General features: G+C 37.9%; 1 protein-coding gene across 5 annotated transcripts in view; it reads right to left on the bottom strand.

The window, feature by feature from the left end:
* Positions 1 to 191: 191 nt before the first annotated feature.
* LOC127986644 (ankyrin-1) overlaps positions 192 to 25,093 on the bottom strand; it is a 74,232-nt gene continuing 49,330 nt past the window's right edge. For 2 of the 5 annotated variants that reach the window (XM_052588958.1, XM_052588962.1), the window contains exons 23-43: positions 24,382 to 24,402; positions 22,779 to 22,902; positions 22,625 to 22,688; positions 21,708 to 21,820; positions 21,250 to 21,474; positions 20,428 to 20,582; positions 20,056 to 20,267; positions 19,467 to 19,671; positions 19,091 to 19,187; positions 18,139 to 18,367; positions 17,851 to 17,979; positions 16,144 to 16,263; positions 14,688 to 14,772; positions 12,435 to 12,509; positions 12,217 to 12,348; positions 10,566 to 10,724; positions 5,663 to 6,320; positions 4,756 to 5,041; positions 4,564 to 4,644; positions 3,450 to 3,539; positions 192 to 3,270 (exon numbers count right to left, since the gene is read on the bottom strand). In XM_052588958.1, the coding sequence (XP_052444918.1) occupies positions 3,471 to 3,539; positions 4,564 to 4,644; positions 4,756 to 5,041; positions 5,663 to 6,320; positions 10,566 to 10,724; positions 12,217 to 12,348; positions 12,435 to 12,509; positions 14,688 to 14,772; positions 16,144 to 16,263; positions 17,851 to 17,979; positions 18,139 to 18,367; positions 19,091 to 19,187; positions 19,467 to 19,671; positions 20,056 to 20,267; positions 20,428 to 20,582; positions 21,250 to 21,474; positions 21,708 to 21,820; positions 22,625 to 22,688; positions 22,779 to 22,902; positions 24,382 to 24,402 (3,239 nt within the window). In that variant the 3' untranslated portion in view covers positions 192 to 3,270; positions 3,450 to 3,470. The remainder of the gene's footprint in view (positions 3,271 to 3,449; positions 3,540 to 4,563; positions 4,645 to 4,755; positions 5,042 to 5,662; positions 6,321 to 10,565; positions 10,725 to 12,216; positions 12,349 to 12,434; positions 12,510 to 14,687; positions 14,773 to 16,143; positions 16,264 to 17,850; positions 17,980 to 18,138; positions 18,368 to 19,090; positions 19,188 to 19,466; positions 19,672 to 20,055; positions 20,268 to 20,427; positions 20,583 to 21,249; positions 21,475 to 21,707; positions 21,821 to 22,624; positions 22,689 to 22,778; positions 22,903 to 24,381; positions 24,403 to 25,093) is intronic. The other 3 variants (XM_052588961.1, XM_052588960.1, XM_052588959.1) reach the window with 3 other exon arrangements.

Genomic DNA, 25,093 nt, shown 5'->3' with positions numbered 1-25,093 from the left:
ACTGGTTATGCAAAATATGATAATTTTGTCAACATTATAAGATTTTCTGTCACAATGGTGACAAGTTGGAGTTAAATGTTTTCCTAGTCTGAACCCATCCTGTAGTCTCCGTTCATTCGTTCTAGCCTATTATATTTATAAATGCAAAAATCAGTAATATTTGTCACATTCTCTTACACACGCACACAGTGTCACAATATGTCACATCTTTCTTTATTAATTTTTGTAAATGATCTGAGCTGGTGTGCAGGGTAAATGATCTATACATATCTTCATATCAGAATGAATCTGAATAAAAGGCTTGTATACATATTCAATGTTCGTATTTCCTGTCTCCGTTACAATAATAATAAAAAATAAAAAGGAAATGAAAACATGTTTAAATAGCTACAAAGCCTCTACATTCCCCATGACATGGGCATGTATGTATTACTGGATTCTAACTAATATACTTAAAGTACATCCATAACAACTCTAATAAGGGTGCATAGCATTCTAATTAAATATAGTTTGTCATATATTTATACATATATTCTTTATTAAAAACATATTTTTTTCTGTGCATGTGCGCAGTTGCATTCCTTAGTACAGAGTAATATGATATTGCGTTTATATTGTCATTAATCCATTCTAAAGGAGTATAGGTGGAGTCTATTTTTGCAACAGTTCAACATTGTACATAAATTCTTTTTTAATACATAATGATTGCAATGTTAAATCTTTTTGTTCCTTAAACAAAGCAAAAATAAATAAATAAATTAATTAATAAAAATAAAAAACGTTCTTTTGCTTTCCCCCCTATGTTTTCAGGAATTGTTTGTCTCCGTTAACAAGTACAGCAGCGATAAGATACTGAACATGTATTCATGTCCTTCATGCTGAGGTCACTTCCCAACACCCCTGATAATCCTTATACTCCTTTGAGTGGATGTAAGATTTACTGTTACATGTGTATTAACTAGAATAATGGAAGAGAAATCATCTGTCAACATAAACCTGAGTGAACTGTAGAAAACAATATACAGTGAAGGCAAAACTCATGAGGGTTTTAATGTGAAGGGACGTGTGCATTCTCACAAAGCACATCATTTCAAGAAACCAACAAAAACACTAGGATCTGATTAGACTTTTTTTTAAATATGAAAGTACAATCATTGTCAATCGTCCAATTGTCCATGCATTCCATAAATCTCTTTTATTTTGTTTTGGTTGGAGGATAAGCTCATTTATTCATTCACTCACTCCTTCATTCAATGACATCCCTCAACTTTAACTACACAAATGTGTGAGCCAGTATATCACGGTGTGCTTGTGACTATGTAAGCTACTGTGCTGTGATTAAATGCTGAGCACCGTACTTGATTTCATTATGCTTGCCAGCCGTTCAAAGAAACCTTGTCGTGAAACCGCTACCGTTCAGTGAACTCGAGTTGGCATGTAGATCACGTAATTGCATACGGTGGGAGATACTCATGCATGCTGTTATATCTCTTAAATCGTATACGTCTTACAAATGCTACTAAAATGTCGGGTAAATACAGTTTATACTGAACACACAAGCGCTCGTAGACAGAAAAACACACGCACACACACCAACAATGATGCAGTATTCCAACTGTTGCAGCACGTTTGATATTATTGCTTTGGTAGACTATACTTCAAGAGTTGTGTGTATGTTTGGGCTCTTTCGTAGTTAAAAAGGAATAACAACTAAAAAAAAACACATGCAAATGACATTAATAATGAAGCTGCAATAGAAGTGGTTTAAGCTTCCCATAGTTACCATATAACTGTGTTGGTGTGTGTTGGTACTGATAAAAGTGAAACATTTGAAGCCAAAAAGTGAGACAGACAGTTGTGAGTTCACAGTTCAGGGGTCAATTTTAAGGTGGACTTTCACAGTGCTGTCTGTATATTTATCGGTCTATTTTTAACTGTACATCTAAATGAATAACAAACAAACAAAAAGAATAATTGTTTAAGATGCTTCCTTGTCGCGCAACTCCATCCGAGATCCCAAACATTACAAAGACAGTTACTCAGAGATAGTCCCCAAGCCCCACACGTCACAGCTACAATCGCTTTTTTTTTTCTCCCACCAGCACAGCTTGATTAATAAATAACAAATAAATTAAAACACCCGGGCCGAGTGCGGGCCCAAGAGAACAGCATGAAAAGTGGTGTTAACCAGCATGCAATGCTACATTTGTCTGAAATCGGTCCGACATGGCGGTTTTAGTCGAGCAGCTGAGCTACAAATGTGGATGAACAGATGGTCAGTAGGTCAGAGGTTAGAGTTGTGAACTGTCAGACAGAGAAAGCACATGCCCTCCTTAGGTTGCTATTTTGGGTGTTACGTACAAAGCTACACTAGCTGCAACAAGTAAATCAGTTCCTTTTTTTTTTTTTTTTTTTTTACGGGGGGCTTGAAATTCAAAACCAGAGATATAAAAGTAAAAGGTGGCTGACAGTTCAAAGGAACACAGATACACTTCACAAAATGTAAATAAACGAAGGCGGACGCTCACGAGCAGGAGAGCACAGTGGCTTGTTGTCATTCCCATGGCAAAAACACCAAATGAGCTCTGACCGATCCAGAAAAAAAGCTCAGTACCAAGCCAGAAGCGAGTACACATGCGTTAGATACCGACACACACCGACGCACATTCACATAGCATTAGAGTGCATATATCACACTGAATAACAGGATAAAGGGCCTGTGGGAAATGACGTGACGGGCTTAGCATCCACTATGCTGCTGTGTAATGACAATCGATTTGACAAAATAAAGAACTGTTGCTTTTTTTGGGGCTGTTGTGTTCCCATGACCCTTTGTTTCAAGAGTCTCTCGTTTTTTTTAAAGATCCAAGGTCCAAAGGTTTTCCCTCCCCACTGTCAGTCCTGGAACGGCCCTTTACCTTGTACCCCTTCAGTTTTTAGATAATGACAGCTCATAGGTCATGCACCAGCAGTCAGTCATGCATTTACAGTTGACAGGAAGCACTTTTGTTGCTTTTTTTGGTGGTTTTCTTCACATTTGTATAAAAAGTTCATGCCCTATTCTACTTGTATGTTTCTTTTTTCTTCTGTTAAAAATGTTACAAAACTACAGGTAGAGAACTCCATCTCCTCGTCGTTTTCTGTGGCGCTCCATGGTAGGATTTGGCGCGATGTGTTGCTCTTTCGCTGCATGTTTTTTTTTTTTCCATGTCTTGTCCTATCTCCCAGTCGTGCTTAGGTGAAAGATGATTTGGCAGTGGATGTTCGACCCTGGAAGAGCAATCCTTCATGAACAAATAGCTCCTTCAAAGAGACATTGTCTGAAGCAAAGTCACTAAAACATCAAACCGATGGACGAATCACTCGAATTTAGCAAAGCTAGCCTTCCCCATGGATTTAAAGTTGTTCTTATGTAATACTCTAATCATTGTACCCGTTCCGGGCCGTACCTTCAGGACAGTTTGTTTGTTTCAGTGCTTTACTCTCCGTAGACTGGAGTGCTTCGCGGTCTGGACATCCCTTTTCACATCCATGCCCAACTGGAGAAAAAGCAGGAGGCATAGTGGCATAGTTGTTAACTAGTGGTAATTTCATTAGTTTGATTCACTAAACAAATATTCCCTGCACAAAATAAGTCTATGTTCTGAGTCTGAACGAACTTAAAGGGTCTGCTATTAATTATTCACCCTCCATTGTATGGATTTCCAAACCCGTTAGACCTTCGTTCATCTTCGGAACACAAATTACGATATTATGTAAAAGTATTCACAAAAAGTGATCTTGTTGAAACCGGAGCCTGCGTTCTTACTAGGAACACGGATGCACTGTGCCTTGTTTGCAAGCAGAGAAAGAAACATGCTATAGCATAAAACAGTCTTTGTAAACATGTCTGAAGATTTCGACACAAGAGCATGACTCGCAATGTTTGCCCAGCCTTACTTGTTCAAACCAGAATATAGAAAAGATGAACTAAGAAATGGACGTTCTACATTAGAAAGCTAACTTCTGCATCAGCAGCACCACACCCATGCGTCGTGGTTTTCTCTTTGCACGCACATGTAAGACTGACACAGAAGAGAAGACTTTGATGAATAATGTCCTTATTTTAGATTTCTTCGCAAAAAAAAAACTGTTTTCCTATAGCTTCATAAGATTACGGTTGTACCACTGATCTCACACAGACTATTTTAACATTATTTACTACCTTTCTGGTCCTCGAACGTGGTCGTTCAGTAAAAAAAATCCTTATTTGTGTTCCGAAGATGACCAAAGGTTTTACAGATATGGAACGACATGAGGGTGCATAAAAACATATTTCAAAAACATATTACAAATCCTAACATTTGTACAGTTTATATAGAACAAGTGTAGTTTAATAATAGCAAACAGCAAAAAAAATCAGTTAAACAATTATTAAAATAATATCTATGAAATGTTAGAAAACAGAAACTATATTACCCATCATAACTGATGATAATCTCAAAATGGTGAGCCAGATACTGTATGTATATGTATATATCAGTTTGAACCTTCTATATACCTAAAAGAAACCAGGTGACCTACCTTGCTCACAACATTCCCATGCTCATCAGTAAACTGCTCTTCATGTAGATGATCGCTGGACAGATCTACTGGATCATCTTTCTGCAAGCAGGGAATAATAGCTGTATTAATTATCATTACAAATTAATTGAAGTCAAGACTGTGCCTAAAATCATGTTCTTTTCTCAGACTGGACAGGCCCAGGGGACACACCTGTGCCTTCCGTCTGTCCTGGTCCCATGCCCGTAATTCCCCCTCCTGATGGGAGAAGCCCAGCCCTTTATCAAAGGGCTGAGTGCCCAGCAGACGCCCCCGCAGGACCTCCGAATGGCCTGTATCACATACCGGTGTAAGTAGGGCCTCTTCTGCTACACGAGACTGATTGTGGTCCGGGGACGATGACATCGTGGCCTCCATAGTCTGCCTTGCTTTGGGTTGGGACCAGCTGTGGAGGGAGTCTTTCTCCTGCGAGTAAGGCTGGAAGGCACCGCCGCTGAGCCTGCAAAAGAGGGATGGACAAACACAGTGTAAAGTTGTCTGTCCAAAGGACTGTTCAAATTTTGAATAGTGGTTCTAATTCTGCGAAAATAGCGAAGTTCATATGGAATTACATTTAGTTCAATAATAATGAACGTAACTTTATAAAACTGAACGTAACTTTTTCAGAAACTATCAAACATATGCCATTACAAAAGAAGAAAAACACAATGAAAATTAAAAAAATTAACTCAGTCGCACAAATGTAACAGGTTCTTCAAATATGCTTCATTTTTGTTAATGTTTTTCAAAGATTCGTTTTCGCTGATCGTGGATTCTGAATGCATTGCCAGAGACTTCACTTTTGCTTCGCAGTTTTTCGTTTGGAGTTTTGACACAAACTTCTCATGGGGGCGGCGTTAACAGTGATCTACTCTGATTGGATAGTGAGCTTTTGATGGACAGGTGCTCTGGACATTTGTGCAACTGTGTTAATTTTTGTTTTTCTTCTTTTGTAATGGCATATTTTTGAAAGTTTCTGAAAAAGTTACGTTCAGTTTTATAAAGTTTAGTTCATTTTTATTGAAGCAAATGTAATTCCATAAGTTCACACCTAACTATAACATGGGAACGCAATCCATACCTGTCCCCGTTGTGTTCAAGGGCTCGGGTCAGTCCGGTTCTCTCACACAACTGAGCGTAGAGCTGTTGCCCTGTAAGAACAGAAAACTTTTCCTCTGAACTTGCCCCCTTTCCACCCTTTCCTCCTCCTCTAGCTACACCAGTCAAACTGCCGCCGGCCGCCGCTGCTACCTCTGTCCTCTTGCCCTCCGACCTCTGACCTCCAGCCTGCCCGTTATAGTTGGCCTTTGGGACGGCGCCACTGGCCCATGCCTTTTCTATGCTTGCCGACACTGGCTCGTGCTGTATGTCATCTTCCTCAATCTCCTCTTCCTCCTCCTCTTCCTCAAGCTCCATGATGGAGCCACTTGCCCCGCTGGCTCCACTGCTGGGCCTCCCCAAACTGCTGCATGGCAGGCTTAACGTGTTAGCCTCCGAGTCGTCCGCACGGCTACTGCCATCCAGAGACGAGTCTTCCACGGTCACCAGGGACGGACTGACCCCCGCCGGCCACACCTGCACGTCTGACATCTCCATCATAGTGTCCTCCTCAGTGGTGGCGATGGGTGCGCACTCCAGACTCGACACCTCCTGCCAATAGGGCTCGACGCCCAGCGGAGAGGGCAGGCTGTACTGCATAGAAGCGGGAGAGAGCAGCTCCTCCTGCACCAGCCCGTAACCTGAGGAATGGCCAGACAAGAAAGGCAACGCTAACACCACACAGACACAGTGGGGGTACGTGGGGAGTCTTGACCCTCTCAGAAAGGTCATGCAGAACACAGTGCTCTGGGTGCAGTCATAGTCTATCGATATATAAGTGAACAGAGGTGCTTTAACTCAAAGCAGCATAATAACTGGGCCACAGAAAGTTCATTCTGCAGAGAGAGATTGGGTTCACTCACAACAAGCAATCCACTTTCAAAGTAACTTTTTAAGTAATATTCTGGGTTTTTTTCCAATGAGGGTTTTTTAAACAAAAGAAGGCGGTATAAATACATTTTAAGAAGAATTAACAATCATGGCACACAGTGTATCATGCATGAAAATTGATTGTTGGAGCAAAGCAAAAGAGAAACGCAAAACTAAAGACCCCAATATACAAACTATAGAGCTAAAGCAAAGTTGAAATTGCAACTGACAATGAAACAAAATAAATCTATTGTTTATAGAGCTGTATTTAATGCTATCTAAACACTGCACATTGGTGCATTTAATTTAGCATTAAAAATAACACAAATATGGTTGGGATGTGTCATAACGTTATACTGTACCACTGCCCAGGTATTCTTTTTAAGCTTAAGCAAAGAACAAAACAGAACGTGGTGTGAGTATATCGTGGGCTTCAAGTGCCAAAGCTACATCTGGCAATAATTCAGTGTTTTACAATGATAATTGCATATTGATGTAGTGAACTACTCACAGAAACAATAATAAAACATAATTTAAAGTTGCAATGTAACGGATGTAGCAACTAAAATCACAATTAGATAAATAACATGCATTTAAAAATCAGTTGACTTTTCATTGCATGATGACGTAAATGTTTTTTTTATTAGATACAAAACAAAACATTTTAAAATTGGTAAAGTATGCTGTTGTAAGTATACTGAAACATGTTAATTTACACATGCCAGGGGACAACGAGGAACAAGTTTAAATTATTATGTTCAATATGTTGAAAACCCAGAATATTCCTTTACCATAACTTCCCCCACCCACATACACACTATTAAGCTCAGATTAAAAATTGGCTCATGTCAGCTCTTTCTTTTCTCATATATGTATGAAAGTTGTGTACATGACCACGCAGTACATCCACATTAATGAGTATGCAACAATGGCTTTTCTCTTGTGTGTATGATCATAATGTAGGACCACACATTCCTGGGATTGTTCAAGTTGAATTTCATGGAATTGCAATATACATAACTGACTTGCATTTGCATGAAATGTGTGCAATAGAATGCATGATTCATTAAAAAAAAAAAACACTAGAGTTTTAAAACAGGCATTCTGGTGTAACATGGACCAACTCTGCAACCCTTCTTTGCAGTTTTGTATGTACTTCATTCTTACAGACACAACACAAATATAATACATATTTTAATATAAAAAATAAAGTGAAATAGAATCATCAATCATGGCTATTTTATTATTTTTATATTATATTGCTGGAGTCTGGGAGTCTACAGCTCTACTGCAGGGTGTCCACTAATTATTTATTTCAGATTATTTTTTGAGAAACAGTGCAAATATGCATCAACAAAAAATAGAATACTAAGATGCTTAAAGCGACCAGAGCTTTTCTAAGAAGCTAAAGTTTATTTAATGCATATAACTATACTTCAATAAATATCATTTTTAGCTTTGCAATGTAAGCATTTAAACAAAATATGGAAATGCATTAACTGAAAATATATGATATAACGCAATGCATAACCAAAATTGTTTTACTATTCATATTCAGTATGTTTTACTAATTTAGATCATAATAATATGGACAGACTTGACTAATGACACAAAACAACAACTAAAGCTTGTCAATAGTTTTGTTGTAGCACTAGCATCATGCTATTATGAATTTTACTAATTTATCAAACAACTGGCACCTTTTGAGCAAATGTTGTAGCTGTATATGTGGGTGGATGAATGCATGGATGGTTTCATGGTTGGATGGATGATGTATTACTGTTGTATTGGAATGATAATGATAAGAAGAAATGAAGAAATATTGCAGAAGAGAATGAGGATGATTTACAGCGATGAATTAGTGGAGACCTTCACTGTGCCCCCAGTAATGAGAATACACACATGTGAGTCAGACACACACACACACACACACACACACACACACACACACACACACACACACACACGACACAATAAATCTACTGTCACTCCAATACAAATAAGCACCACAACATGGAGCAAATGTGTAAAAACTTTGTTCATTGTTAATTACAAAAGCCACATATGAAGACATGTAAATCTAAAAACTCACTCACACAAAAACAGACACACACTCACACACACAGGTACGCATGCAAATAAATGTAAACACTCAAACACACATCACATTACAGCACAACACAACACTACACAAAATTATGGCTCTGAAGCATCTTGATATCACACACAACATCTGAGTGGTCTGATTATCTAAATATGGCCTGACAGGAAGGTTAGATATTTCATCACACACACACACACACACACACACTCACACACACACACACACACACACAGATTGGGACTGCATTCACATTTTATATCATGTGATCATTTTATGCGATTGTTGTATCTGAATTGTTTTATGCAGCCATTTTGGTCTCTTTCAGCCAGGAGAAAGTAATTATCTCCAAAAAGTAAAGGTTCTAAATATGTGAAATGTTTTATATGTGATAGATTCCAGTTTTAGCCAGAAGGGGTCGTTAATAGCTACACAATTTTCATGTTTGTGAATACAGTCCAAGACATCAGCAACAACACAGAGCTCTGCGGTTGAAAATGGTGTCACACGATCAATGCGTGGCACACAAACACGCTTGAAACACACCAACAGCAATAAATCAGTTGACACATAACGTTCCAAAAATGCTTCTGCAACACGATACGGTCACAGATCCATTTTCCAGAGCATTATGTAAACAGCCTGATACAAAAATGTTAATATATTCACCAAAGATAATAAGAAGAGTTACTGAAGCTACTGAAATTCAGGAATTCACCGCCACTCAGGAAAACAATCCCATAACCCATAAGTTGAAAGCATGCCATGCATACACAAGTTTGTTATAGAGACATAAACAAAGGCCTCTTTTTTACTTAAAGGCCTCACAAGTACATTTTTTCCAGAAACAACAAAAAAGAGCACGTCAAGCAGCATGCGCATGCATACAGACACAGCACAGCTCCCACGAAAAATGGGAACTAGAAAACAAAACGTATGACAGGAAAAGAGGAGGCCCAGAGGAGGTCATTATGAGGTCGGAGGTCGAAGAGGAGAGCTGTGAGGAGGAAGAGCGGCTGGGCTGCAGATGACATGTTTAAAGAAAGAGAGAAGGAGGAAAAGAGAGACGGAGAGGCGCAGACACAAGTATGGAGGCCTGTTGTCTTCTCTAGAAATACTCATCTATACGAGCCTGCATACTCCTATCTGTTCCTCACTTGCATAAAATACACTTCGGTACCCCAAAGCACATTTGGATAGTTTTCTGGAGCATAACTGCTACATTTTCACTCTCAGAATTTACTCGCACCACTGCTCTATACTGTGTCAATTTTACATGCTTCACTCCATAAATATATAATCATTAAAAAAATTAATTCCCAATGCTATTTTCCCTTAATATATTATTTTCCAACTGCATTTGATCATAATTATATATATGTATATATATGTGATATACATATATATTTCCCTTTGCTTTTATCCATAATTATTTATAAATATTTATAATAAGTATTTGCTATATTACCATATACATTTGTATTTGCATTTGCAATAATACCATTTATAATACCTTGGGAGTACCTTTTGCATTCAAGGATACTTGCAATCTCATATAGGCCTATATCAAGTAATGCCACCACAAGACAATTTGTCACTACTGAGAGGTTTCTTTAGTAATGAATGTAAAAGGCGGGAAATGGTGGCAATGCCATGGCATGTCTGATCCATCACTGAAAAAGTTTTAAAAACTTAAAAAACAACAACATTATCACTAAATCCTAAAGTCCCTCATATGTTCTTCCAACCTAAATTTCATGCTCAGGATTTTGGGAGACTAGATATAGTATGCAATTAGTGGCAAACCCATGCAGCTTCAAACACCTAAGCCTTGGTTTACTTGGTGTCTAATGTCAGGTCACTGATAGGAGTCCAGAGGATTAGAAAATCAGTGCAAGCTGCAGTCTGTTCTTACCGTTGATAACACTAGGGGAAAGCAGAGTGGAGTCACAATCAGCCAGTCTGCAGGCTCCTTCCTCCACCGCCTCTGGAAGCACCTGCGGAGCCTGAGCCTCCAGAGACTTCACAATATCTGCCCGGTCAATGTTCTTCAAAGCTCCATAAAGGTTCTCCACTGAAGATGATGATGGAGAAGTATACAAATACAAGGAAATACTTACAAAGAGTAAAATGAGTTACTGTCAGGCACGGATTAACACACAGGCTTGCCTAGGCTGCAGGGGCCCCTGATTGGCAAGAGTTTTGTTTTTTATTATTTTAAATTTACTTCAACCTAAACAAAAAAGACCCTCACTGGCATAAGAAACGTTATGGAATGATTCCTCACAGAGCGTCTGACAAACGAGAGTTCGTGCGATCGTTAAATCAAAACCGAAAGTAAATCGCACACACAGCCAAAACAATACCCCCTGTTTTGAGAGCGATGCACGCAAATTAGACTACATACAATAACTAGGTTGTTATTAGTGTGCAGGCTATAATAGGTGTAGCTGTCTATAACTCTGTCGATAAAATTCTGTTTGCATTTTGGATATTGAAAGGGTTTTAATTTTTGGAACACTTTGAATTCCACAATTTTGGCGAGTACCCCAAAACATTGAAACAACAGAAACAACACAGCATTGTTTACGTTTAGTAGACAGTGTGTGCATGTTGAACGTAAACAATTTTGATTTACATTGACTACTTTCTGGGGAACTCTAGAAAATGGCAGAATAGGGTAGCTAAAAAAGTATTTTCATAGCTTCGTAAAATTACGGTTGAACCACTGATGTCACATGGAGTATTTTACCACATTACATGCACGTTCTTGCCTTTGACCACAATGAATTTGAAGTAGTGCTTATATCTCCACCCTGAAAATAACAACTTTTCATCGGATTGCTCCTGACTTGCCATTTCTGCTGCTGCGAATCTTTGTGTAGCTGTTGCGTGTGTGTGTGTGTGTGTGTGTGTTTGTGTGTTTGGCACCGCTGGCGCGTGTGCCTGCATGTGTGCCGGCATGTGTGTAAAAACACTGGCTCTGATTGGCTACCATGAAACACATGACTCTGCCTTAGCCAATCATAATCGCTTATCTCGTTATTAACCCACCTGCTCACTCACTGTGTAAGCCAGGGGTGTTTGGATTGCATAGTTTTTAAAATAAATGCATGGTAACGCACCGCATTTAACGTTCAGTAATGTTAACGGCATTGTAACGACGGAAAAAGTAATTAGTTAGATTACCCCATTACTGAAAAAATTACGTCGTTACCTAATGCCGTTCTTTTAAATGCTGTTATTCCAAACACTGGTAATAATTGAATAATTGGGTGAACTAACCCTTTAATACTAACAATTGAAAAATGTTCATTTCAACATTTACTAATACATTATTAAAATGAACAGCTGTGTTTTTATTGTCTAACATTAACAGTGATGAATAAATACTGTTATTTTCACATTTTGTCCACTTTTTTAGTTTAGTTTTGTTTTAGTTCAATGATCACCTTCCATTTATTATTTTATTTCAGCTCAGGGATTTTAAATCAATAGATTTTTATCTTGGTTTATGATAATAATCCTGATGTATAATGTTGTATGTGTTAATTATTAATCCTCACTCTTGGCCTTCTTGCCCTCTCGGCTGACCCACAGGTTGAGCAGAGCTGAACTCTGGTCCAGGAGAGAGTTGGGATTCTCCACTCTGATCCGGTTAATGTCATCCACACTGAACTGCAGCTCCCTCGCCAGCTCTATAAACAAAAAAAGACAAAACCACTTATAGAATGTGAGTTAACGGAAAAATAATGAATAGAGACACAAGAAGTAAAGCTCTTACCGGTCCAGCTCAGTCCCAGCTGTTCTGCTATTACTGTGATCTTTAGCTCGGTTCTCTCTATGACATTCACAGTGGCTGAATCAAAGACAAAATTTATCACTGTTTCCACAGACAGCCCAATGATGAACCAATTCAATAACATACTCAGCTATGCTAGTGGATAATATATATATATTTCACTGTGGCTTTCACTGAAAAACCCAAGAGATGTAATACAATATAGACTATAGATTACAATAAACAATATGACCATATATTTGAGGTTATTATATATATGATCTTATCTGTCATATATAAAGAACTGAACATATGCACTACCATTTAAAAGTTTAAGATTGGTAAGATTATGTAATGTTAACAAAGACATACATCAACAATACAGTAAAACTGCAATATTGTGGAATATTACAAATTATGAAAAAAATTATGATAAAAAAATATAATGTTATTTAAATATAATGGTTTTTTTTTTATTTATTTAGTCTTCAGTGTCACATGATCCTTCAGAAATCATTTTAATATGCTAATTTGCTCCTCAAGAAACATTTTATATTATTATAAATAATGTTGAAAATAGTTCCTGCTGCTTAAAGGGTTAGTTCACTGAAAAATGAAAATGATGTCATTAATAATTCATGACTCGTGAAGGAGTCAATGTTTTGTTCATTATCTGGCTCGGCTCGGTATTCATCTTCAGTTCTCTCTTCACAGCAGTTCAGTCAGTGTACTGTTTGAGTACATGAATTACTCCAGGATATTGGTTTGTTTGAACTCAGGGGGAGTATCAGCCACATTAAAAAAGTTAACGGCTTAAGTCATTTGCGGATTAATGCGGATTAGAGACGTGAACCGTTTTAAACGATTCAGTTCGATTTGGTGAACTTGTTCAAAAAGATCCTGTTACATCGAATGATTCGTTTGAGAACCGGATATCACAAACTGCTTTGTTTTGAACTCTCTCTCACAACAGACACGGAAGAGAAGACAATGATGAATAAAGTCGTAGTTTTTTTTGCTATTTTTGGACCAAAATGTATTTTCGATGCTTCAAAAAATTCTAACGGACCCTCTGATGTCACATGGACTACTTTGATGATGTTTATCTTACCTTTCTGGACATGGACAGTATACCGTTCACAAAGTTTCAATGGAGGGACTGAGAGCTCTCGGACTAAATCTAAAATATCTTAAACTGTGTCCCGAAGATGAACAGGTTTGGAATGACATGAGGGTGAGTTATTAATAACATAATTTTCATTTTTCGGTGAACTAACCCTTTAACATTTTTGTGAAAACCATGATACAATTTTTGTCATGATACTTTGATGAATAGAAGTTAAAAAAGAAGAGTATTTATTTGAAACTGAAATGATAAATGTCTACACTGTCATGTTTGATCAATTGAATGCATCCTTGCAGAATAAAAATATTACCTATATACAGTATGTATATTATATATATATATATATATATATATATATATATATATATATATTTATATATATATATATATATATATATACAGTATATGAATAATGAACATGTTCAGTAAAGATGTTGTCAATAAAGATCCGAATAACATAATGAAAAAAGCCTCCTCTAGAAATCTATCGTTTTCAACTGTTTACAACTGTTTATGAAATTAACTATATGCTAAAACACCTTGTAAAAATGCCCATACAATTATATGACCCAGATTAGTTACAACTGGCTAATGAAATGATAACATTGATCATCACTTACCAAGACCTGGTCAAAATATGTGCTCTACATACATTAGTTGGCTGCTTCTGCATCTGCTTCAAGAACAATGAAGATACGCCGTGTTTTGGATGGCAAAGCTGATTCGAACCTCCTGGACCCTTTCTATTATCACTCCCCCACTGTCAACACCTCTAAACAGGCAGTTTTTAGCAGTCCTTTTTCCTTTAAAGCTCATTCTCAAAGCTGGAGCTTGCCATGCTAAAGTATTTATGCTGGAATCAAACCAGCACCATGCGCTACATTACTGCTCATTCAATCAGTAAACATAAGGGCTGCCCATTTCTCTGAATTGTTTGGGTAGGTAGAGACCCCTCTGAGCGCAATCCCAGCATCACCCTCATAAAAGAGGGCAGTGCTCAGGATCCAATGCCCAATCACAGCCATGCATGAGAGAGTGGGCAGGTATAGAAGCAAGGATATGGGCACAGCATTCAGAAGCCCCCCTCCTCCACAGCTGAGGGGATGCATCATGGTGCCTCTATGTCTTACCCAGGCCAGACTCGTTCAGGGCGATGTACCTCTCCCTCAGGGCAAGAGGGGTCAACGTTCTCCGCCGCTCATCGCTACCCACCACCTAAGACAAAAATACAGTAAATACAGTGCTGCAGTTTTGTCTTTCATACAGTATTTATCAGAGCATGTACGTTTCCATCAAGGTAAAGCGCTCATGTATAAAAATAGCTTGAAGGTGTTATAATACACAGAAAGAGAATCTGGAGACAATATTACAATATCATCTGAAACACCACCTGAATCCTTTTATTTGCATTTCTCCTTTTTCTAAAATTAGTATGATTTCAAGATACTGTATATTTTTAAAAAATTTGGGGGAAAATGGGATGAAATCTGGATAAATGCTGCAATACACCACATGGTTTTTTATTTTATTTTTATCATAATTTTTTTTTAAAGGCACCAATCTAATGTGGAGTCTCAAAAATAACTTCTCATTTAATTTTAATCCATTTAAGTACAATTTAGAATGACTATTATTTTTGTAGCCTGAACCCATAACCTTTAAGGAATATCTTGATATCTCTCTGCACACATCCTGGAAGCCATGTGCCCTGAAGAAGAATTATAATTTCTTTCATTATGCAGTTTAATTGAATCTTAGAGTTAAATGGTCCACTTTGGACAACTTGTACGGTCACTAACTCCATTATGAGCTATAATAATCATTTGAGTAAAAAAAAAATGAATGAATGAATAAATAAATACATTATTTATTTATTTAGACAGGATTAGGTTCCCAAACATTTTTTTTATGTATTATCCACAATTAACATTTTAACATTTTTATTCATACATTTAAATGACAATATTTGAATGTTTTTTTTTCACATACAAATGATTCAACTGTGATTCCAATTGCTATATGAAAAATATGTAAATTGCTGAAATAAACAGAAACCATTGAAACAGCTTTCAAAAACCAGTAAAGCAATGCATTTTGTCACCAAATTAAGTCAAGTCTTGCCCACGCTCAACATTTTAAGAAACAAACTCAGACCTTTTCAGTGACCGAAAATGTAACTATTCATTTATATTATTTTTTAATGTAATTTTTTATTTTTATTTTATTTTTATTACAATATTTTAGTTTAGTTTTCATGTTGAATGTGATTCCAGGTAGTCCTTTAACCAACAACAGCTCTTTACCAAGAAACTTGACGAAAGGTCTAAATTTCCAAACGATTGTGCACCATAAGATTAAAGTTAGTCAAGCTCGTGGATTCGTTTGGAAAAATACACAAGGGATTCGAATTCTCAGAGGTCTCCCAAGTTGGATTCAGCCCAAAAATCAATAGGGAATTTCCTCTGAAATTTTGACCGTGGCTGAGTGACGAAAACATAGACGTGCAAACCAGTTTTGTCTGAAAAGAGTTCACGAGAACAAGTGCAGGTGTTACTTGATCAAAGAGGAAATGAACAGTGACGGTACCTTGGTGCAGGGAGGCATGGTGATGTTGAGGTTGCACAGCACATGCTGCGTGTCCTCGTACTTAGTAGACTTGCGCAGGAAGGACAGGAACCCGGTGGCTTCCTTATTGGCGTCTCTCACCTGATGAGCCAGGGGAAATGGAGAAAGGGGTGAAAGAAGAGAGAGAGGTAGAGAAATAAAGATTAAAGAGTGTTAGACAGAGCAGCTGCCCGGCTGTGACTCATACAGGTTGGCGGGAGGTGGGGAAGGGGATGGAGGCAGTCCATAGGCAGGCGAGAGACAGAGAGAGATTTACCTTCACTTTTACCTGGCCGTCTGTGAGATCAGACAGTAAGAGTGTGACCGTGAGAGAGAGAGAGAGAGACAGTGAGACAGACATACAGACAGGCAGGCAGGCAGGCTAGAAGGTGAAAGAGTTAAGGGCATGCTCACGAGACTAATACAACAATTGTGAACGAGGTGAACCGCTAGAGCCAAAAATACAACACAGAGCAGCTCGCCTGAGGCTGACCGATCACAGAGAGAGGTGCGGAGTGAAAGCCACGATGACAGACAAACAAATGGTGGGAGGGAGACAAGTGGAGAGAGAGAACGACAGCACTGGGGGACATCAGAGACACTGAGGACTAGGACTGCACCATGTGGACAAAAAATATTGACAAATATTGCGATTGTGATACCAACCAAAGATTTAATAACTCTTATTGCTGATTTAAAAAACAACAAAAAAGCATCAAATCACACTGAAACAGCAGCTCGCAAAAAACTGAAGATCTTTTGTTTCCAAATCAAGTCATGTTTTTCCACTCTCTACTGCCAGTGCTGTTGGAGGGGTTTTACACTTAAGTTCTCTTAAAAAGAAGTGACTGAAAAGTAAACATAAAAGTAAACAAACAAATAAAAAAATTAATAATAATAATAATAATAATAAAATTACTGTTTATTCTAATAATATTTATTAATATTATCTAGACTATTACAATAATCTAATTTATTTTATAATAGTATAAAACCTTTTTCTGTAATATTTCTGTTATTATTTTTTACTGTTATCCATTCTTCTGTGACCAAATTTTCATAATAAATTGTTACATATAAATACAGTGTTCCTGTAGCTCAAGTGGTAGAGGATTGTGTTATCAAGCGTTGGTGGTTTGATTCCCCGGGAACACATGATAGGTAAAAACTGAATGCACTGTAAGTCGTTTTGGATAGAAGCGTCTGCTAAATGCATGAATTAAATAAAAAAATTGAATTGAAAATGTAGTGGGAATTTTTTTAAATTACATTAATGTAAAAATATAAAAATGGGAACCTGAAGCACTTTCTGTTCACATTGGACGATGAAAAAGAAATTGCAGAGCAAAATGCAAACCAAGCCACATCCTGAACCACTTACTGATGCTCAGGGGTCACACTAAGACATATTACAATTTTGATTTTATGATGATATTATTTAATACATGTGCAGCCCTACTAAAGACATTAAACAACCTTACTGGAGTACATGAAACTAAAACTAAAGATGATTAACAATGCTAACACACACAAGAATGACACATTTAATGACACACACAACTTTGTGTAGGCTGAATGAAAAAAGGCAATTATTGATATAGGGAAGTTGGCATTAACATCTCAGCATATATTTCCAAGACACACTCAGAGATGGACAGAAATAAATAAGAGAAAGACAGATGAACTGACCTTTACAGAGACAGGTAGCCGGTTGTCTCTGAAGGCTTGGAAACTGAAGCTACGTGGCTGCTGGGTGGCTTTCCTCACAGGCACCAGGTTTCCGGAACATTCTAAGTGCAGCGGCATCCCCTCCATCACCTGTGGGCGGAAAAGGAAGGAGATACACAAGGAGAGCAGTGAGTCAGACTGAGTCAGAGACTTAGCATTAATGCAGTGAGTTAGTTGTATTTTTGTATATACACACACACACACGCATGTTTACACAGCTGCATAGATATGATTTGATGTTAGCTTAACCTCTATGTCTCTGCTGCGGGCCACTTCGGAGAAGTTCTCATGCAGCTCAAGGGTTTTGTCTATTTTGTCATCGGTCATGCAGTAACAGCGCAGACGGCCCTCTCTGGCATCGTTCATCTTAGCAAATACCACAAATTTGGCCATGTACGGAACTGACATCAGCTCACGGTACAGCAGGTTGGCGAAGGTCACGGCCTCCGCCGTTCGTGGACAGTCCGCCAGCCAGAACCTGAGGACAGACGCACATACAATAGACATCAGAAAATAGGGTCACAAGAGACTATGTTTACCTGTAAATACGTATTAATATAAATGTGTGACAGGTCTATGGGTTGCAGTGGTGGCTACCATGAACCTGAGAGGAGGATTGAGCAAGAATGATGGCTTTTTTACTTGGACACACTGGTTAAGTTATAATAAAGGCTTCATCATTTATTGAATTTATGCCGCAATTATGATTAGAAAGTGGATACAAACAAGAAAACGAAACAAAAATGAAACAATAAATGAATAAAACAAAAAACAACACAATAAAACCAAAATAAAATGTACTGCCTATTTTTAAACATGGTGAAAAAAATAAATAAAAAAACACAAACAAAACAAAATTATGCTTAAAAAGTGGATACGAACAACAACAACAACAAAAAAAAAAAGTAAAAATCCCAAACAAAACAAAACAAAAAAACTAACAAAAAACCCAAACTAAAAGAAAAAAACTAAACAAAAACAAACCTGCTGAGATTTGTGAATACAGTGCAATCTATGTACAGTAGTATAACATGTATGATCTAGTGCTATTTCATCACATATAGTGGCTGGTTAAAACATATTGCGTGTAGTAAATAATATGCATATTTCTGTGCTGAAATACATGCAATGCACAAAATAGTGCAGTTGTTTAGTAAATTTGCCCCTGGGTGCTCCATTCTTTCGTGCTTTTGTGTCTCACCTTGCGGACACATTGGTGGTGAAGTTGGCACAGTTGTGGGAATACATGAGTTTGGTAGTGCCAGTGATGTCTTCCCACTGAGCGGGAGCAGTGCCACCTGCAGAAGGTTTACAGATTTTTATAAAACCCTTTTTTTTTTTTCAACCAACACCATCTGGAATGAACTTGCTGGGTCTATCTTTATCCCAGTGTCCCTCTCTAGGCAGGACACCAGTCTGTTTCAGCCTTTTCCAAGCAGCTTGGCAGGGCAGTAATATCAAATCTGGCTGAGGCTGAAAAAGACTGGCGTTCGAGACAATCTGCCTTTCTCCAAAACATAAATATCAATTTCAGACAATGTTTTTTTTCTTTTAAATAGATCAGGGCCGGACCGTACCAATAACACTACAGAGGAGGCGGAGGCTATTAGTGTCTCCTTCTCCAGCATTACGTGGACTCTCCCTCCAGGATGGAGGCAAAGGGATACGCAGCCCAATTGGTCGGTGGAATTTGCGTCGACGAGGCTCCACTGTCACAACGGGACTGAATGTGGCCTGGTTTCCTAATTGCCGAGTCAGCAGCTCATCAGGGATTGGCTGGGCCTGGGTAAAGAAAAATAAAGTCAAGAAAGGTTCATGAATCATTTAATGCTGAATTCATTTTCAAGCATTCTCTGCTGAATTTATGCAGAAACAATGTTTTTTTTTCTTAATATATAATTATAAATAATAATTATAATCATTATATCATTTTTATGTTTTATTTTTATGACAATGCTTACAGAATTTTAAATGAAAATGTTCTCTTGCAATACATAATTATACATTTTATTAACAAAGGTAAGGTAATCTTTATATATATAAGTATCACTCAATCACCTCATGAGTGCTGTTATCATATATTCTGTATGAATCCTAAATTCAGTATTGTATGCTGATATTGCTTCACTCTCATTCTCTACAAACTGGAATCTCCTGAAAACTCACCTGTAGGCCAAGTCGGACCCTCTTAGTGACCGCCGTGTCAGGGAAAATGGCCTGAACCTGGGGCACCAGCTTACTTGTCAGCTGACCTCCCTCTGGACCTATAAGATCACTCTCCTGCTGGATACGTGACACCACTGCGAAGTAGAGAGGGAAGTCTGTGGAGATGATGCGGCGGATTCTTTTCTTCTCCAGCTCCTCCTGACTTTCCAGATCTGATGAAAGCACCAAGAGAATAAAAGGTCATAAGGTCAGTCCTACAGAAATTGTTGGTGCAGTGTAAAGTGATATGTAATTTGTCTGCTACATAACTGAAAGAGAAAATAAACCTATAAAAGGCTTATGGGAATTCCTGTCAGTGAAACTTAAGACTACCTTCATCCATTCCATTAAGGATAGTCTCAAGAACATCATCGCCATAGCGGTTCCGATGCTCTTTCCATACAGAGCCATTCTCGCTTCGGAGAACCACTAGTTCTCGATCACCTCGGCTCAAGGATGCAAAATGAGGGATCTCCACTATGACTGGCCTGAAGGAGATGATGGGAAGTCACAGAAGCATTAGTTATTAGTTATAAACCCACTTTATTTTGATGTATCTTGAGTGTTTAGATATTTGCACTAGTAAACAAGACTAAGAAATACTAGATAAGAAAAAAACTAAGAATATACTTTTGGCAGTGTTATGTATTACCGTATTTTTCGGACTATAAGTCGCACCTGAGTATAAGTCGCATCAGTCCAAAAATACGTCATGATGAGGAAAAAAATATATAAGTCGCACTGGACTATAAGTCGCATTTATTTAGAACCAAGAACCAAGAGAAAACATTACCGTCTACAGCCGCGAGAGGGCGCTCTATGTCTTCAGTGTAGACTACAGAAGCACTGAGCAGCATAGAGCGCCCTCTAGCGGGTAATGGGTAATGCTTTCTATTGATTCATTTATCTTGGTTCATTTCTCTCGGTTCATGTCAAATTAATTTTAATAAATAAGTTGCACCTGACTATAAGTCGCAGGACCAGCCAAACTATGAATAAAAGTGCGACATAATGGTATATAATAGTATAATAGTATATATAAAGAATAATAGTCCGGAAAATACCATAATTGAATCATTAAGGAACCAAAATAGCAGAACCAGAATCGTTAAAGCATATGCCATCCTTATTGTACACACACACACGGACCCTTACCCCAGAAACTGCATACTGGAAGGCCCTAGAGAGATAATACGAGAGGCGAGTCCCTCTCCCTCCACGAGTGGAGGTGGGGTGCTGAGTTTCTGTGGTTTGACCAGACGGCAGGTGATGCGTGTGGGGGCGGCACAGGTGCGCGGCGGGATGATCACACGCAGACCGTTATGTCTGCTGCCACGCATGGACCCGCCTCTCGCATCCACCATGAAGCTAACCAGAAACCTGTCAAACAACCAGCCTGTCAGCGAACCGGGTACAGTGGCTTTTCAAAACAGCCGGAAGCCCAGTATAAAGCAAAAACATCTTCAAAAGAATCCAGTTCCTAGACACTTTGATGACAGTGAAGACAGGTATAAAAATAAGCATTTATGACCAACAGATAAATACGGAGATAAAAGCGGTGAGAAGCCATTAGCAAGGGTTGTTTAAGCTGAATGTGTAATATGTGCACTGACCCAGTGTGGATGGGGCTGGCCACTGGGCTAACGTTGTCTGAGGTCTCTGTGGCTGGACTACTGGGGATTAGAGAGTCCTCGTCATACTCCTTTGGCAAAGGGACAGGTGTGTGCTGCAGACACACAGGAGTAGCACAGATCACACCGACACAAAGACACACACACAAACAAAGGTACAATGATAGCTTTATGAGACTAAGAGAGAGAAAGAGACAACTCTGCTTGGAAAAACAGGTCACAGGTCAACTAACTCAAACTCCCTCTAACTTTGCCAAGATGGTCTAGCGGTCCTAACAAGCTTGGAAAAGATGGCCTACCAGGCTGGAGTTACACTAGGGGGTCTTGACAAACGAATCAAACGTTCAAATGGGGCTCAAAATGACTTAAAATAAGTCAAAACAAGCATTCAAATTATCAAACAACAAAAAATTCTAATATTTATTATTTTAATTCACCCACTCAACAAAAATCCTGAATATATGAGGAAGCTTCATTCTTAAAGTGACTTATAGATCTGGGGATGCCATGCAAATGAATTAAACATTAAATTATATAAAAAAAGAAAAAAATATATTAATAACACTTCATGCAAAGATCTAAAATGCTGTATCAGTTAGAAATTGTGGTTATATATATATATATATATATATATATATATATATATATATATATATATATACATACATACACCTCAGGAATTCTGAAATTTAATTATATCTCAGATTTTATTTAATTTATTTTACAGGATCTAGGAGTGATCATATATTAAAACAGGGATCCTTTGAACAGTGTTGTGGACAATGAGGGGCTTTGCAGTCAAGAACTTAAAAAAGGTGACTAGCTAGAAACCAGCAGTCCTGGATTATTTTGTAAGGGACATTTCTTATTTCATTACATGAAGCGAAAAAGAACAATACCTGGTCCAACATGACAGTTTCAGGTGACACACACGGAATTCTGGGAATTGCGGGTGAGTAAGGTCTGGAGAGAATGAAGGATATATTTGTAATCTAACTTTAATATAATTTTTGCCAGTGGACAAATTTGTTGCATTGTGCTCTTGTGACCTACGTCATGCCCATCCCGCTCTCAAAGTCTCTCAGGGTTTTCTTGGGGGAAAGAAAATCATCATCCTGGTCTTTCAGGTCATCCAGCTTCAAATAGCGAGCCCCATCCATCCCGAGAAGTTCATCACCTACATACAGCACCAAATATGTCAGAGACACTGATGTAGGAGGTTTGCAGGAAAATGAGGATTAATAGAAAGGAAAAAAAGCTTCGAAATTATTTCATCATTTACAATCCACCATCATTCCTGTTCGAGCACATACAAGAACCTTCACTCATTCACCAAATCCAAGCAATGAAGTCATACACACAAAGAGCCAATGGAAAACATGAAGAAATCAAGATACTCGATAAGATTGCATGGCATTGGTTACTGAAGGGGGCATGCCTGGTAGTGCAGAGAAGATCACACTTAATCTGCATGGGAGAGATAGTTTGGTGTTATTGTAGGGGCTTAATCACAGGTGTTCAGAGATGAGTAAAACAGCCACTGTGACAGTTCATTTTGGAGCCCTCTGCTGAGTCAAATAATCATCATTAGTCAATTACTAAAATTATCCACTCCCAGTGTGACTCCCATATAAAGAGAACCTCAACTTCGGGTGTTTCTTAACTACAGGCACTATTATGTCCCATCAGTTGATATTTATATTAATACAAACACATGTATGATTTTTTGTTGTCTTCATTATTTATTTTTGATAGTTTTTAAATACCTTTTATTCGTTTAAAACGTTCAAACTTTATTTTTTTTACCCATGTCTCAAAATATGAAAATAACTCTCTCTCTCTCTCTCTCTCTAAACATAATAAATATAAAAGTATAAAATTAAGTATTAAATTAAAAATTTTCTATAGAATTCCATTGTTATGCTGAAGATGCTCAACTATATATTTCAACAAGACCAGATGAAACTTCTAAATTATCTGAGCTAACTGTGTGTTAAAAATGTAAAAGACTGGATAAACGATAATTTTCTCCTATTAAATTTGGGTAATACAGAATTATAACTTATTGGACAAAAAAAAAAAAACAGTACACAGATTGGTAGCATTGCAAAATATAATCATTGCTATTAATAGTGTTCACTGTCTGTTGGATTACATGGCATTAACTAACTGTTAACTTTATATTTACCGTACACTTTTGCCATATGGACATCAACTTGAGATAGTCACCACATTATTACTAAATATTTAGAAATGTACATTTTCTGTAAAGCTGCTTTGCAATGAATTGCATCGTCAAAAGCGCTATACAAATAAACTGGAATTGAACTGAACTGAATTGAATTGAATTAAAAATTAACTATTAAAATGAAGTATAAAAATATAAAAGTGCCCATGATTGAAGAAACACCCTTAGAACAAACTGAGAACACAAAGTAAATTTCGGATGCAGTCCTGTCAATGATGGCTCCACAAACACACACGTTACTGTCAGTAAATGACCACACGATGATGAGGGGCCGACGCCGTTAGAATAGAGAGCACTTAGAGAGACTTGAGGGCCAGAGACAAGATGAGAGTGCTTGAAATGGAGGCACACGTTTCATGAACCACTGAGAACCGGACAACCAAGCCAGAGAGAGGGAGACGCTCCTACCTAATGTAAGCTGAGCAACTCCTACAGCAAGAAGGAAGAAGGAACATTTCAGGCTGGCAATGCTACCGTAGATTTACAGTAGAATTAGGTTATCGTGAAATACTTGCTTTTGCTTTTTCAATCCATTACAGTCCTGAATAAATTGAAATTTATCAATCATCTCTCAGAAGAAACAAACACATTTAATGATTAGATCCAAGGAAGGGAAGGGATCCATGAAAAATGCATTAGCCCTGTCCAAACTTTGTCTTTCCAAACACATAAGGAAATATTCAGCAGAATGTCCAAGCTGCTCTTTTCTTTACAATCAAATGGGTGGTGACCAATGGCTATCAAGCATATAAAGACTCACAAAAGCTGTTTAATCCAGTCAAGTTCTATATTCCGAATCTTTTGAAACTACATGATAACTATGTGTGAAAAACAGAGTGAAATTTCAATTGAAATGCTTCACAATATACACAAAATGATAATATACATGGCAAGGCAAGTTTGATAGTTGAGTGTGATAACATCTCTAATCTCTAGCTCACCTCAGACTGTCACTTTTGGGATATGACCTAACCAGCTGATCTGCCTACCGGCTTGTGTTTATAATCGAGAGTCTAGCACCAACCTCATGGCACTGAGACCTTGTCACAGCAGCTGAGAATCAGTGCTTTAATGCGCCATTTACTGCAGTATGATCCTTCAGGCTAAATCCAATCTGAGC

Source organism: Carassius gibelio, chromosome B21 (genome assembly GCF_023724105.1).
Source record: "Carassius gibelio isolate Cgi1373 ecotype wild population from Czech Republic chromosome B21, carGib1.2-hapl.c, whole genome shotgun sequence".
Taxonomy (NCBI): Eukaryota; Metazoa; Chordata; class Actinopteri; order Cypriniformes; family Cyprinidae; genus Carassius; species Carassius gibelio.
Note: the sequence above shows the minus strand (reverse complement) of the source record. Positions and strands in the feature narration are given on the sequence as shown.